This window comes from Bidens hawaiensis, unplaced genomic scaffold, assembly GCF_021521415.1.
Source record: "Bidens hawaiensis isolate Kalapana, Puna unplaced genomic scaffold, B.hawaiensis_p1.1 tig00021170_1, whole genome shotgun sequence".
Taxonomy (NCBI): domain Eukaryota; kingdom Viridiplantae; phylum Streptophyta; class Magnoliopsida; order Asterales; family Asteraceae; genus Bidens; species Bidens hawaiensis.
The window spans coordinates 113,299-129,804 of NW_027493269.1; the positions used below are offsets into that span (position 1 = coordinate 113,299).

The following is a 16,506-nucleotide window of genomic DNA, read 5'->3' on the forward strand; positions in this document are numbered from 1 at the left end:
CTGCAACAACCGGAACTCCCAATGTGGAAATGGGAACACATCTCAATGGATTTTATCACGGGTTTACCTAAGACACCGACGGGATGCGATACCATCTGGGTGATCGTTGACCGGTTGACTAAGTCTGCACACTTCTTAGCGATTAAGGAATCGGACAAAATGGAAAGGCTGACTCGCGTCTACATGAAGGAAGTAGTGTCTAGACACGGAGTGCCTATCTCAATCATTTCTGATCGAGATTCTCGTTTCACTTCGCACTTTTGGAAGTCGCTGCAAAGCGCACTAGGCACCCGTCTTGATATGAGCACAGCATACCATCCTCAGACGGATGGGCAAAGTGAACGAACTATTCAGACCCTGGAAGATATGTTGCGTGCATGCGTATTGGATTTCGGAAAAAGTTGGGAGCCTCACTTACCTTTGGTAGAGTTTTCGTATAATAACAGCTACCACGCAAGTATTAAGGCAGCGCCGTTTGAAGCGCTGTACGGACGGAAGTGTCGATCACCACTCTGCTGGGCAGAGGTGGGTGACAGCCAAATCACTGGTCCAGAACTGGTACTCGAAACTTCGGAAAAGATTGTTCAAATCCGAAATCGCATGGCAGCAGCACGAGATCGCCAAAAGAGTTACGCCGACAAGCGCCGAAAACCTCTCGAATTTCAAGTGAACGATCGAGTGTTACTCAAAGTCTCACCTTGGAAAGGTGTGGTTCGCTTTGGTAAGCGAAACAAACTCAACCCACGATATGTTGGTCCCTATCGAATAACTGAGCGCATTGGTCCGGTGGCGTACCGACTGGACCTACCAACGGAACTCAGTGGCGTACACGATGTATTCCACGTATCAAATTTGAAGAAATGCCTGTCCGATGAAACCCAAGTAGTTCCTTTGGAGGAACTGCAAGTTGATGAACAGTTACGTTTCATTGAGGAACCAGTCGAGGTTTTGGATTGGGAAACCAAAACGCTCAAGCACAGCAAAATTCCAATCGTTAAAGTTCGTTGGAACTCGAGATGTGGACCGGAGTTCACGTGGGAACGCGAGGATCAAATGATGAAAAAGTATCCTCACCTTTTTGAAGGGCTGACCAAACACAGAAAACCGCGAAACCCGGCAAACCGTCAGACATCACCGGAGGTATGAATTAAATTTCGGGACGAAATTTCTTTCTACTAGGGGATGATATGACAAACTGAAAAAAAAATTTTCTTCTTACTCTTTCAGACACTCATCACGACTTGACTCAAATTTTCGGGACGAAAATTCTTTAACATGGGAATGATGTGACAATCGTCAATTTCAGGTTAACTCCGTTAACCCAACTCCGTCAATTCAAACTTAAGATCACTGAATCTATAACGCACACTTCATTACATTTAAACTAGGGTTTAAATGACGCTTAACACTTACTACATGTGTAGTCTTTCGGGAATTGCACCGAAACGCAAACGAGTTGACGCAAACGATTGATGAATAAACGAAAAACGTCAAAACAGTAATTATGTGATAATTATGTGTTAGACTTATGTGTTGTGTGATAACATGGTTATAAACGTTAACTCAAGAATGCAAACTAGTTATTTAAGTTAGAAAAACAACAATTGATAGTGGAGGGACTTGAGTGTAACTTATTATTATTATAAATATATCCTTAACAACTAATCCCTAACCTATTTTCTTCAATCCCAACCCCGATCGGAACCCCACCCCCCTTGCTCCTTGGCTGCCGTCGACTTTCACACACATATACACCATCAAATCAAGTGTTTGATTGAAGAATTAGGTGCTAGGAAGGTATAATTGATTATCCTATACATTCTTATTACTTGATTTTGATGTTTGTTGGGTTAATTGTAAACCCTAGCTGCCGATTCTATATGTATATGTAGTTAATATGATTGTTGTTGATTAATTGATGATTTGATAACTAGAATTGATATTGTAACATGTTGATTGTTGTGTCTTTGATTTGAGTTCAAAACAAAAACCCTAATCATGTATGTAATGTGTAATTGATGTGCATGGATGGTGTTTATGGAGTCTAGAGTGTTATATGAATGCATGATAGTTCATAGATTGTTAATATGTTGAGTTTGGATGCAAACAGTTTCTGGACAGAATGTGTTATTGATGTTTAAGTGACTGTAACGAAGTGTAAATGTGAAAATTGGTTGAGATTATTGATACTACTGTAAACTAGGTTGAGTCTAGTTTCTAATGAATATAAATTTGTAATTTTTGGTCAAGTAAAGGTTAACTTTTATGATTTTACAAAAACGTTGTGCAAAGCTGAGCTGTTAGACCTGCTGTTAGGTTGTTTTGTAAATGTTATATCTCATGAACTACGAGACCAATTGGGTTGGTTCCACTTCTGGAAGTTGACTTATTGAGTTAGGAACCTAACCCAAGTGGTCTTCCATTTATTGGATTTTTCGTTTAATGGGAATTTCAATTAACATTCTATTGCGCGTGAATTTGACTGTTGTGAGTTTGCTGTAATGATTTGATGATTGTGAGAAAACTATGTGGAATAAAAATATAATAAAATATGTTCTGGAAACCTAAGACATGTATGCTTCTGTGATGATTTTTGATGAATTAATTGAGATGCTATGATCGGTGGAATAGTACAATCTTTCAAGTAGAATTTCTGTCTCGGTGAAACTAGCTGCTGAGTTTTGTGAAATTGCATGAAACATGATACTTGCTAATTTATTATCGTGTTTTGACCAAATTGCCCTTGAGGGGAATGATTGCAAGATAAATTTCGTGTTTTGACCAAAATGCAGTTATGGGGAATAATGGCTAGTTAATTGTCATGATTTGACCAAAATGCCCTTACGGGGAGTAATTGCTAGTGATGTACTTTATGAATACATGACACGTATATGAGTGCTTACACATGTAATGTATCACAAATACATTGTTAAAGTCACACACGATTCACAAACGAAACACGAAACATGTTATGTGCATAGGTATTATGTGCCGGGTCTAGAGACTCGATAATATTCCGACACTTAGAAAATCTCTTTGTTGTTTTAGAACGCTAGAGAGAGTTTTTCTGTGACGCGCATCTTGGTGATTTAATTTGGGAAATTCTTCGCAAACAGTGAGTTTCACTTACCCCTTTTAAACTGTTTTAAACGCTTTTCACTTGGGGGAGATAACATACTCCGATAAACACATTTAAGATTTTGTTAGTAAATTATATATCACTTGTAAAGGCTAAGCGGCAAACGAAACAATTGAAGTCCTACACATCGAACCGGTTAATATTTGGAATAGCGAGTCACTGTTGAGTAGTACTACTGGGTTTGACAAACCCCACCCAACGCTAAACTCGACGGGAGGTCGAGCGGGTGTAATTTTGGCTAACACGTACCATGGTCTGGATGACCTGGTGACAAGGCACTTGATAAACAGTCAGCTTCGGTGTTGAACACTTAGTAATACTTGCTTTATAGGCTAGCTACCTATAGATATATAATTGACATAACACTATCTGGTAACGCAAAACGCTGTAACGCAAAATGCTGTAACGCAAAACGCTTAACGCAACACGCTTAACGCAACACGCTGAACGCAAACGCTAATCGCTTTATTTTTATATAACTTGTGAACTCACCAACCTTGTGTTGACACTTTTAGTATGTTATTCTCAGGTAGCCGAGGCGGGCGCGCGGTTTAGGAACATGCATTGTTTGAAAACGCTTCTGTTATGCAAATTTATTTTTAACAGTTATCATTGGTTTTAAGTCGTCCTGCGTGACGCAACTTTTGATTAAAGGTTTTTTTTTACGCTTCCGCATTAAATTACTCGTAAACGTTTTCATGGTTTTGAAACTTTATTTTATGGTTTGATTATAACTGATGATTCCGATCCTGTTAGTTCACACCCTCTGACGGTAAAACTCCGTTAGTGGATTTTGAGGGTGTGACAGCACCAATTGCCCCACGGTGGGCGTCAAATTGTTTTGGACAAAAATCGGCTAAGGATCAAGTATCCAAATCTGTTATGTGAGGTAAGGTGCTAACTCGATAATGACAAGTGTATGATCGTGATATTGGTGAACACAAAGGTTTGATTACGAGGGAAAAATCCCTTAACCAAGATAGTCTTACTTCGGTTAAAACTTATCAAGGTAATCTTTGAAGAAATGATGTCGGTCAAGGATTAATAAGCTAATCTTTGGTCGGATCACTCTAATCAAGGATCAACAAGTTAACCTTTGGTCGATTAGTATATGGTTATCGTGGTCTCCGGCACAAAAAACCCCGGACGGTGAAAACTATCACCGTCGATTATATTAATAAACAAAAGGTGGTTACAAATGTGATGGAGTATATGATCGAGATTACAAAGTATGCTAGTGTGTAGAGAGAATGTTTTCTTCTGCTCTAGTGTGTGTGTAAGTACATGTGTTTACCTACTCGATCATAGCTCGTTTAAATAAGATAACAATAATAACAATATCTCCTAATTACACGGAAGTCTTCCACTTAGCCGCTCCACGACCTTTGACCACGTGCCAATAGCCATCCAGTAGCGAGATAAGATGTAGAATGAGTCTTATAGCCGTTGTTGATATTTGCACGTTCATCTTCATATGAAATCGTCCATTAACAGCTACATTAAAGTAGGATCCTGGATACACGCTCCAGCTATAGGATGTCCCGTGAGGATAACTCGTACAAGTACGTCTTAAAGTTGCTACACCTGTCTAACACATCACCATACTAAATGCAATCATTAGTAAACAAGTAATACTGAGGATCGTCGATCCTTTATATCCTGATGTATATTTCAAGGATAAACTATCCATAAGACAGTCAAAGATAAAGGATCCTCAGTATAAAAATCGTGGCCTAACAATGTTATGTGAGTGTAGTTTCATCATTTTGTATATCTATATTTACAATTACAATTTTGAAAATTAGTTTTTATACATATCTATGTTTTGTTTTACACCTATGTAAATTTGGTAGTACATAAATTTTACACATATGTAAACTTGTAATTAATATATGTAATCAAAATTTTTTATATAAAATATGATAAAACTACTCTTATATAATGTTAGTATATAAAAAAATTAAAAAAATGTTTGATTGTTTAGAGTTTCTAAGAGTTCTTAACTTTTTTAGAGTTCTTAAATGATACCAACCCTATATATGTGTGTGTGTGTGTGTGTGTGTGGGTGTGTGTATAAATTAATAACTAGACATATATAGTATTCTGTATTATATATATATGTGTGTGTGTGTATACATGGACACTCTTAAATATGTATCAAAATAATGATAGTAAACAAAAAAGGTGGGCTAAGCCCAAATCAAAAATGAAAGAAACTTTAATTGGCCTTTTATTTTCTTGAATGATATTTTAAAAACGTAAAAATTAGTTGTTTGTTAAATTATATAAATATTATAAGTTGTACAATATTAACATATTATGAATTATTTTGAACAATTTGTATAAGGACCGAACAAGGCCAAACCGCGAAACCAAACCGTTATAAATGGTTCGGTTTGGTTCAGTTTAAGAGTTCAATGGTTCGGTTTTGGTTTACGAAAATCAAAAACCGTTACTAACGGTTTGGTTCACGGTTTGACCTAAAAACCTTGAAAACCGGACCGTGAACACCCATAGAACCCCATACTATCCTAAATGTCAATAAACACTCTAAACTGTATGATATTACACTTTTAACCTCGTAGTTTCTTATTTATCAAAACCATTCTAAAACATTTTGAGCTAGTATACAAATAGAGTATAAATCGGGTATGTACGAATCTGACAAGAAAACGGTTATGTCGAAGGCAAGAGTGGCGTAAATAATCCCATTTGACCCGTGACTCTTACCTAGGAATCAACTTGATGGAGGTGATGCCCTCTTGGTTTAAATCATTCTAGTGTGCGACACTCTAACTAATTTAAAAATCAAAACTCAATCTAGGGAATCCAGTTACCGGTTCAACAAACAAACTATTTCTCTCATTCGTGTTCATCCACCAAGAAAGGTGAGTTTCATAGTCCATTCTATATGCTTTTAAACATTTTATACTTTGGGGTGGAAATATGCAACTTATTTATTCTATGTTTTATAAATGCTATCGATTCAAGCTTTATTCATGATATTCATCATATGTGATTATTACAAGTGTATACTTACTCACACGTACAACCATTAACTTGTTAATCCAGTGGTAATATGATGATAGATCTATTGGCCCGACCCACCCACTCACGCCTCGGGTAGAGGCTTGTGTGTTCATAATCCGACGATCGTTAAACAATAAACATAATAGGCTAATCGTGGATTAGACGACTCGCTAAATGTGTCAAAGGTTTGGTTATAATCACTAAAGTATACAAGTAACTTAACATATATGAAATATTGAAGTCTCAGGCACGAGGTATATTAATTTGGAGTAAGTAAGAAGTAGGAGTCGGTATATTTGCGGTTAAAGAAAGAATGAAACAAGTAGTTGACTACTTCTCTTCCTTTTATGGCCGCCGACAAAAACACCCAGCCCTCAAGACTGCCTCGTAACCGTGCACATTCTTGTGGGCTACTGTGGTTTAGTTGATTTCTTCATCTAAACGTTTCTTCCTATTAGCTCAAATACGTGGTTTAGTAAATTATCTATTAGGAGCTACCAAATATAAAAATGATATGAAGAAATAAATATAATGTTAACACATCCATGCATTTATTTAAAAATTAGTACATAATGTTGCACACATAAAATACACCTATTAGCAACCATTATTCCATTGAAGAAATCTATTTACTTAACCCTAGCCTTATAATCGCTCACAAGCTAGGTCAGATTGGAGCAACATTGTGTGAGAACATATTACCCATATTCGGAGAAAAGAGGCGAACTCCACATGATAAGGGATATGTTAATTTTGATGATAACTCCAATTTTGATGATAATTCTAATTATGGATCTCATAACGACGATAATGCGCTAGGTTAAGATACTCAGAGTTTGCTAAATAATATATGTAGAGACTCGACAAAACAAAGAAACGAATGATATATGTAGAGAACCATGTAACAAAAAGTTAATGGAATCATGTGTTATAATGAAGGGTATTGAAAAACAAAGGTGAAATGAATTAGTTTATAAAGTTGGAAAAACCAAAACAAGTCATCAACTAGATCTCTATACTCTAATAACTCTAAGGCGAGTTCTATAGAAATGAAGGAACATGATAAGGAGCCAGTTACTCAAATAATTGACATATGGGTGAGAATGAGAAATAAGATTGAAGAAATGAATTAAAACAATTGGTTTTTATTAAATTTTTGGTTTTATTAATATTTCAGTTACGATCATTTATTTCTAGTGTCTAGTAATTAATATGTATGCTACTTTGACCAAACTAGTTTCGTTTATGAGTGTAGAGAATGGATACTGTAGAAAACACATTTTGTGTAAAAAAAGTAGGAACCAATCACAACACATTCAATGTATTTCTTACTAAAGGGTATTTATGTACATTTTGTTGAGAATTATTATTAGGTAACTCCTATAATTATGTAACCGGTTTGACTCTTTTTTTAATGAAACTTTTAAATATTAAATTTTTATAGGATATTTCTTAAGTAAGAATTTTCAAATGTAAGTGTAAAAGCCCAAAAACCATTTTATCTCACTTAAAATTAAACAACACATCCACATAATATTTCAAATAAAATTGTAACAACACATTCAAAACAACACATTATGTTTCATATTGTTTACAAATCAAAAATAACACAACTATAACACCTTTAAAACAAAAAATAACACACCTATAACGACACACTGAACATACAACATAAAAATAACACACCATAACAACACATTCAAAACAACACATCATGCTTCATAGTGTTTACAAATCAAAATTAACACAACTCTAATAACACGGTATGGAGTATTGGAGTGCAATAAGTAAAATTAAATAATAGAAATGAGAAATAACGTAACATAAAAGATTTATGTTATAAAAAATTGTCGTAATTAATGTCTTTTGAAGGTTTCTAAATTTTAAATACTAAGAAGTTACAACTATGTCCTTCATGCCCATTTTAATGACTAACTAATTATATTTGATACTTTGCAAAATCTCAGCCATAGAATAAAAATATGGATGGCTAAGATTTGTTCTTACTGTTCTCATAATTTTCTTTATTTCTATTTGATCCTTTCTCTATGAGTGTAATGTATTACTCCTAACAATTATATGTAATGCTTGATAATAACTTATAATTCCTAAATATATTCTCTCATATGGTTTTTATCTAAGCCTTAGTATGCCCTTAATCAGATTTTACACAAACCATCAAATGGAGGTCAACATATTACTGCTTTTATTTTATTAATTCAGATGTAACATAAGTATACAACAAATTAATACGTATGATAATTTGTCACTTATTAATTTATTATACAATGCAACAATATGTAGATGTTTTCAATATCCATTAGAGTCCCCGGCCACGAACTCCAAACAAATCAGCCACAACCCGCCATCCCAACTGCCATTCAAACACTCTCAAATGCCCATCCGGCATTAGTTTCATATACTGGCCGGCCGATGACGCTAGCGGCACTCGAATCACACCGTCAGGACGACTTGGCTCGGCAGAATGAATGAACAAAGCCAAACTTCCATTAAGCAACCTAACATAACTTCTTTCTTTACTTCCATCAGGACCATTAACCAAATACTTGTAATATACTCGACGTGGCTTCGATTCAATGTAACCAAACAAACCCTTATTCGTAACCTCAACCGAATACAAACCTTTCCTCCAATTCGTCGAAGAAACACTAGCAATCAGCTTCTGTCCTTCAAACAGTTTCTGCCTGGGTACTAAACTGTCCGTCGGGTGATCAAATGATTGCCAAACAATCTTGTTACCCGAATCAAACAGTACCAGGTTTCCAGTATCAGTTATACTCATGCCAGCAACATGTTTTCCAGCGGTGTTGGTAGACCAAACTCGGCTACCATCGGCATCACGGAGAACTAAATCTCCAGCTTCATTAAGACTAACTTTTGCACCGAGTTTAACGGGGTGGGCTCGGTTGGCTGACCAGACAACTTGAGGGAACCCACTAGCGGGTTGTGTTATACCTCCCCCACTGTTGGTTTGGACTATGAAGACTGCTAAGAGGTACGAGTCGCACCTCCCGTTGCAATAGAACCCGCAGGCGAACCTGGGTCCGTATGTTCTTGAATTAAGGAGGATGGCTCGGATTGTTGAGCCATCTGTGAAGGGTATTGAGTGGGGTGCGGACTCATTGTTGGTCCATGTGGTGGAAAGCTTTGCGGTCGGGTAGTCGAAGCGCTGGGCGATTGAGTGGCGAGAAAAGATGAGAAAGAAAGCAAGGAGAAAACTAGAAAATAATGGCGTTTTCATGGCTAATAAGTAATTAATGAATAGAACAGATAGAATTGAAGATGAATGAATACATATACTAAGTTGTGTATTTATAGGATTTCATATCTATAAAAGGCTTTTCCTTTGTTTTGTATGGGCAATAGTTTTCTTTCTAATTTGAAGTTCCTTGATATTGAATGTGCAAAACCTTGTCCGGATCATATGTTGACTATTGAATCGATGGTTGACTATTGAATCGATGGATTGTTGATAGATTGATTCCTGACCATCTTTTATATATATTAACTTCGAATGGTTCTCTCTCTCGATTCGGCTCTTTTGATGACGCGTCTCTTCTTAGAGGAATGTAAGGATGCCGTTTAGTGTTGCGGGTACGAAAAATAGGCTTTTAAATTCTTTCAAGTTGATAAACACTATTGGGAGTGATATAGTCGAAATTATATATAAATTTTACAAGTATTTCTTACACTTATAATTGGTTTTATGTTAGTTTTTATTAAATAATATCTTAAGTGGTTCATACTTATATTTTAAAGCTTTCTAGAAATAACGAGCTAATCTGGAATACTTTTAATAAAGTTGAGATGGACGAACAAAATTCTAAACAAGTTTTATTTACTGTTAATGCCGGATCCATTAAAATATTTACCTAATTAACTTAAGAAAAATAATTGTCACACCATACTAAAGTTAATATTATTTAAAAATATTTGATTCTAATGTTAATGCATCTTACGTAGAATAAGAAAGTGGGATGTGGCCCACTAGAGTTGTAGAAAAACATGTCGTGAATCTATAGTGCCCACAAGAAAATAAATCAATTGAGAGGAAGTCCATCCTATAGATGACATGAAATAAACCAAGAGGAAAGGGGCGGAAACTACAAATTATTCGAAGAGCATACTTGGCTTTTGCAGCGAACTGGATGGAGTCAGAAGCAAAAAAGAGAGTCGGGACAGAAAGTAACAAGAAGGATTGAAGAGAAGGGACAATCTTTGTGATGCTTCAAATCAAGGTCTCCGTTGAGTACTCATGCAGCGAGGCAAGTTCATAGCCTATTGTTCCTCGTTAACTTTAGATCCACGAAAAGAACTACACCGGCCACTCACGATCTTGAGTTAGGTGTAGTGATTTTCACTCTAAAAGTTTGGATACACTACCTTTATGGAACTAAATGTGTCATTTATGCCGATCATAAAAGCTTGCAACACATCCTCAACCAAAAAGAACTCAGCATGAGGCAACATCGTCGGGTCAAGTTACTCAATGATTACGATTGTGAGATTCGTTACCACCCCGGCAAAGAGAATATCGTTACCGATGCCCTAATCCGAAAGGATAGAGTTAAACCCTCTCGTATTTGGGCCATGGAAATGGCCATTAACACTAGCCTTAAGGCCCGAATTCTTCAAGCTCAAGCACAAGTGGTAGCCCAAAACAATCATAAGGCCGAATTGGATTGTGGAGCTGAAAAATAATTTGAAACTAAGTCCGATGGAGTTCTTTACTTCATGGGACACATATGGATTCAAAATTCCGAAGACCTTCGAAATCTTATCCTTGACGAAGCACACAAAACTCGATACTCCATCCATCCGGGAGCTGATAAAATGTACCATGATCATAGGGAATTCTATTGGTGGCCTGGTATGAAGAAGGATATAGCCTTGTACGTTGGGAAGTGTCCACATGCTCAAAAGTTAAATACGAACATCGGAATCCCTCGGGTTTTCTTCAACAATCCAAGATTCCTCTATAAAAGTGGGATCAAATTTCCATGGATTTTATCACTAAACTACCAAAAACCACTCGCAAGAATGACTCAATTTGGGTTTTAAACGATCGTCTCTCAAAATCTGCTCATCTCATCCCTATTAGTGAAGCCTACAAGATGGAGAGGTTGTGTCAAATTTACATCAACTCAATCATGACAATTCATGGTGTTCCCTTATCCATAATCTCCAATTGTTACAGTCGCTTTACCTCCATCTTTTGGCAATCCTTTCAAAAGGCTTGGGGGACTCGTGTAGATCTTAGCACAACCTATCATCCCCAAAAGGATGGTCAAACCAAGAGAACCATCCAAACCTTGGAAGTCATGCTACGTTCTTGCATAATCGATTTTGGAGAAAATTGGGATGACATCTACCTCTCATTGAATTTTCTTATAATAACAACTACCATACTAGCATCAAATGTGCTCCTTTTGAGGTTTTGTATGGTAGGAAATGTCGAACACCCGTGTGTTGGACCGAGATTGGTGAATCTCAAGGTATTGGTCTCGAAATCGTCCAAGCAACCTTCGACTGGATTGCCATCATTCGAGAAAGACTTAAATCTGCTAGTGATCGACAAAAGAGTTATGCCAACAATCGAAGTAAACCACTTGAGTTTCAAGTTGGAGACCAAATCTTACTCAAAGTCCCCCTGGAAAGGCATTATCCGATTTGGGAACATAGGAAAGCTTGCTCCTAGGTATGTTGGACCTTTTGAGATTCTTGATAGGATTGGTCCAGTGGCATACAAACTCAAACTACTTCAGGAATTGTGCGGCGTTCATAGCAGTTTCCATGTTTCCAACCTCAAGAAATGCTTAGCTAATGATACTCAGCATGTTCCCTTTGAAGATATTTGCATTGATCATAAACTTGACTTTTGTGACACCCACTTTAAAAAGTTTAAAAATATAAGTTGAAGATTTAGTTAACATTCAAATTAAAACTTAAGGATAGTTATAGAAATTTATATTAGCTTGGAGTGCCACTATGAAACATTGAATGATGAGTGCAAGCCAAGTTTTTCTTGAATCATATCTTTATTTCTTTTAAATGACCAACAAATGAATCACCATTTTTGAAGCCACAAATCAACATCCTGTGAAGCCACGTAGGTGTTAAAAACCTCCCCTGGATATTTAACACATCCCCTAGATATGCCTTTTTTTATGAAGCTCTTGTCCATCACCATATTATGTGTATATATATCACCATATTATATGAATATACATACCACCACCTATTCATTGAGTTTTAAGGCTTTTATTTATTCATCTCATCTCAAAATAATAATAATAATAATAATATAGAGATAGAAAGAGTAAAAAAAAGGAGTCGAGAGTGAAAAAAAGTGTAGCCTGTGACGATGGTCACTGCAGTGGTAAGACGACGGGTGCCATCAAACGGTAATTAAATGCGGCCCAAGATGGTGATCAGCGATAGTCTTGGCACCGGTACTATGGTGACGGTTTTACGTAACGAAGGCGTGATGACGATGCTATGGCCGAGACATGACATTTATGGTAAAAATAATGGGTCTCGCAGAGTCGCGGTGATGATTAATATTGTGGTGGTTATAATGTCCGGATGATTCTAACAAGCTGGTATAAACCTTTTTAGTTATGAAATTTGGTAAAATATTGAATAGTTAATGTTGACTATTGATGATCAAAAGTTTAACTTTCCATTATATATAGTTGTTAAAAATGAGTTTTATAATATATAACAATGGTAAAAGCCATCAAGAAGATAATTAAATAAAGATGTAAATAAAATAGATTGTATAATACATAAAAGTTACGTTGACACCAAACTGATATAAACATGTTTTATATATGAGAAATAAGTTCATATGTATTCAAGCGGTTTATAAATAAGAAAATTATCTTTACGAATCGTGTCAACTAGTTAGTAGGTTATCTTAGTATTTAATGACTCGTTAGATAACTTAAAGTAATACTGGTATATATTCAGGTATGTCAACTCTGACGACATTTTTGTAAAAATAAAAGACGATACTAATTAACTACAAGGCTTGGACTAGCGGTAACATCTAATAGGTGAGTTCTATGACACTGCCCCTTTTAATATTATTTTGGGCTGAGACACATGCTCGTGTAGTATCTCGTAATAAAATTATGAGTATCTAAGACTGTATTTTTAATCATTTTGAGTTGAGATACACGTAAACTTATATTGATTTGAAGCATTTTAAATACTTAAATTAATTATTGATATGGACCATATGCTTTTCAAATCCTTATAGTCTCATATTGAACACTTGTTTTAAAAGTTTGTTAAAGTTATAGAAAACACTTTGATAAAATGATTATTTGAAATGGTTTTAATTGAACTAGCACAGTTGCATACAAATTTTGATTTTAGAAATATATGCATAATGACTTGGCATGGTCATAAGCAAAATGATAAATTTGAAATATTTTTATGCTTGGTTTTATATAACGGGCCTATGGGCTTGGAAACTCTATGTAAGACCTTATGGGCATTGGAGCATCGGCGGACCATATGATGGGCAGGGAGGGGTTGTGCCCCCCTGATTTTGGGCCTAGAACTACATTATATAGCCCATACATATACAAGTATGTCCATATTTTGTATTCATTTCCCATATTTAAAAGCCCAATAAACTAATTAAACCAACATTTAAAAGCCCAATAACTCAATGAAAATATAAAACGTCTGGAGGACTAGGAAAGTGTCGTAGTGCTGCAGGATTTCTTATGGAAATTTTGAAAGTATATGGTCGAATATAATTATAGAACAGCAGGAGCCGGCTATTGGCAACATAGAGAATAATCAATCCATCGTCACTAGCCATTTATCTTTTCTTTACTAAAAGGTTTGTACCAAACCATTCATCTATTATTTCCATTGGTTTATGTTTGATGTTGTGAAATTTTTAGTTTAGATTATTTATATAATTATATATTTTTATGTTTGATTACTGAACCAATTGACAAATTAAATTAGGGTTTATTAATTTGAATGTTTAATTTTTTCTTCTTGTAGATATAAAAAAAATATGGAAAAGATGAAAACAATTGATTCTTTTTTCAAAAGAAAGGTTGAAAACGATATTGATAAAGCTAATGAAGAGAGTAAAACAAAGCTTCAACGAGTGAGCCCGAAAAGAATGAAAATCAGCAACAACGTGACAATTTTGAAACTCCAAAACCACAAGCAAATATCAATGACGTGGATCTTAACCTTCTAGAAAGAGATCCCGCTAAACGAATAACAATGTGGAATTATCCGGTTAATTTAAGGGAGCAAATAAGACGAGCTTATTTGTCTTTAGGACCTTTCCAAATACATCTCAGTGAGTATCTTGCCAAAGGTTCAAAGAAGCATCCTCGTAGATTCCAATATTCTTGGTTCGCTGTTTTCCCTAATTGGTTAGAGTATTCTCCAACAACACATTCTGCTTATTGTTTTCTTTGTATATATTTAATGATACACCAAATGTGGGCAACGGTCATGATGCATTTATTGTTAAACTTGTTGAAGCATATTGATTGTTACAACATAGATGGGAAAAAGTGTGCATTCTTGAAGCATATTGATTGTTCACAACATAGAAGGGCTGTGGAATTCAGTGAAAACTTGTTGAACCAAACAACACACATTGACAATATCATAGATAAACAAAGCGAAGAGGAATTATTGAAGAACCGTATATGATTAAAAGCTTCAGTTGATCAGTTTGTTGGTTAACATTCCAAGCTTGTGGTTTTCGAGGACATGATGAAAATTTAATTTCCAAAAATCAAGGTAATTTTCTTGAACTCTTAAAACTTCTAGCCTCTTATAATGATAAAGTTGCAAAAGTTATTTTAGAGAATGCTCCTTACAATTCAAAGTATACTTGGATTTATTGCTAATAACGTTCGAAAGCAGATTCGTAGTGAAGTTGGGGATTCATATTTTTGTGTTATGGTTGATGAGTCACGGGACGAGTCTAAAAAGGAGCAAATGGCCATAGTTTTGAGATTTGTTGATGTAGAAGGGATTATACGAGAAAGGTTCTTGGATTTGGTTCATGTTACGGATACCTTTTCATTAACTCCGAAAAGTAATTTGGAGACAACTTTTGCGGTATGAGTTTGATGTTAGCAAAATTCGTGGCCAAGGATATGATGTTGCTAGCAACATGAGAGGGGAATGGAATGGATTACAGGCACTTGTTATTAAGGATTGTCCTTATGCGTATTATGTTCATTGCTTTGCTCACAGATTACAACTTGCCTTGGTTGTTGCTTCAAAGGAAATTATTCCTATAAATTAGTTTTTTAGTAACTTAGTGTCTATAATCAATGTAGTTTGTTCTTCTAGTAAGCGTCATGATGAGTTACAAAAGGCAAAGGGAGTGGAGATTAAAGAATTATTGGAACTTGGTGAAATAAAATCGGGTAAAGGGGAAAATCAAGCACAACATTAAGAAGAGACGGTGATACACGTTGGGGTTCCCATTATCGTTCCGTTTGCAGTTTGCTTAACATGTTTCATAGTACCCGTGTTGTTCTCAAGGGAATAATTAATGACAAGTGTGCTAGTTCTTCTCATTGTAGCGATGCTGATGCAGTTTACTCTCACACTAAATCATTTGAGTTCGTGTTTATTCTTCACTTGTTAAAGGAAGTAATGGGTAAAACTGACATTCTTTCTCAAGCCCTACAAAAGAAATCCCAAGATATTCTTAATGCCATGGAGTTAATTTCGGCAACAAAAGGGAATCTAAATGATTACAGAAACAATGGATGGGATTCTTTAATTACACAAATAAAGTGTTTTTGTGAAAAACATAAAATAGATATGCCAAAGATGGATGCTTTGTATACTTCTACTCGGTATCGGCCTCGTAAAAAAGATAATCAGGTAACTTTTGAACATTTTTATCGAGTAGATCTGTTTACATCCACCTTGGACAAACAATTACATGAGTTGAATAGCATATTCAATGATCAAGCTATTGAGTTGTTAAGTCTTAGTTCTACTTTAGTTTAAAAAAAAACAGCCTAAAGCGATTAATATTGATGACATTTGTCTTCTTGTTGAGAATTATTATCCCGCTGATTTTACGGAGCAAGAGAGAATTCAACTACGGTATCAATAGGAGCTTTTTAATATTGAAATGGTAAAGAATCCCAATCTAAGTGATGTATCAACTCTTAATGATCTATGCCAAAGTCTTGTGAAAACTCAAAAACGTGAGACATTTATTTGCTTGATAGAGTGGTTCGGCTGATCTTGACTCTTCCAGTTTCTACCGCAACAACAGAGAGGGGATTTTCAGCAAT

At 35.6% G+C, this 16,506-nt stretch overlaps 1 protein-coding gene across 1 annotated transcript; it reads right to left on the bottom strand.

Moving 5' to 3' along the window:
- Window positions 1–8,489: 8,489 nt before the first annotated feature.
- Window positions 8,490–9,431, bottom strand: LOC143562802 (putative receptor protein kinase ZmPK1). Its single transcript, XM_077050507.1, has one exon. The coding sequence runs from the start codon at window positions 9,429–9,431 to the stop codon at window positions 8,490–8,492; it is 942 nt and encodes a 313-aa protein (XP_076906622.1).
- Window positions 9,432–16,506: the final 7,075 nt, after the last annotated feature.

Coding starts and splice junctions, on each gene's coding strand:
- LOC143562802 (XM_077050507.1), bottom strand. CDS start 9,431: ATGAAAACGCCATTATTTTCTAGTTTTCTCCTTGCTTTCTTTCTCATC.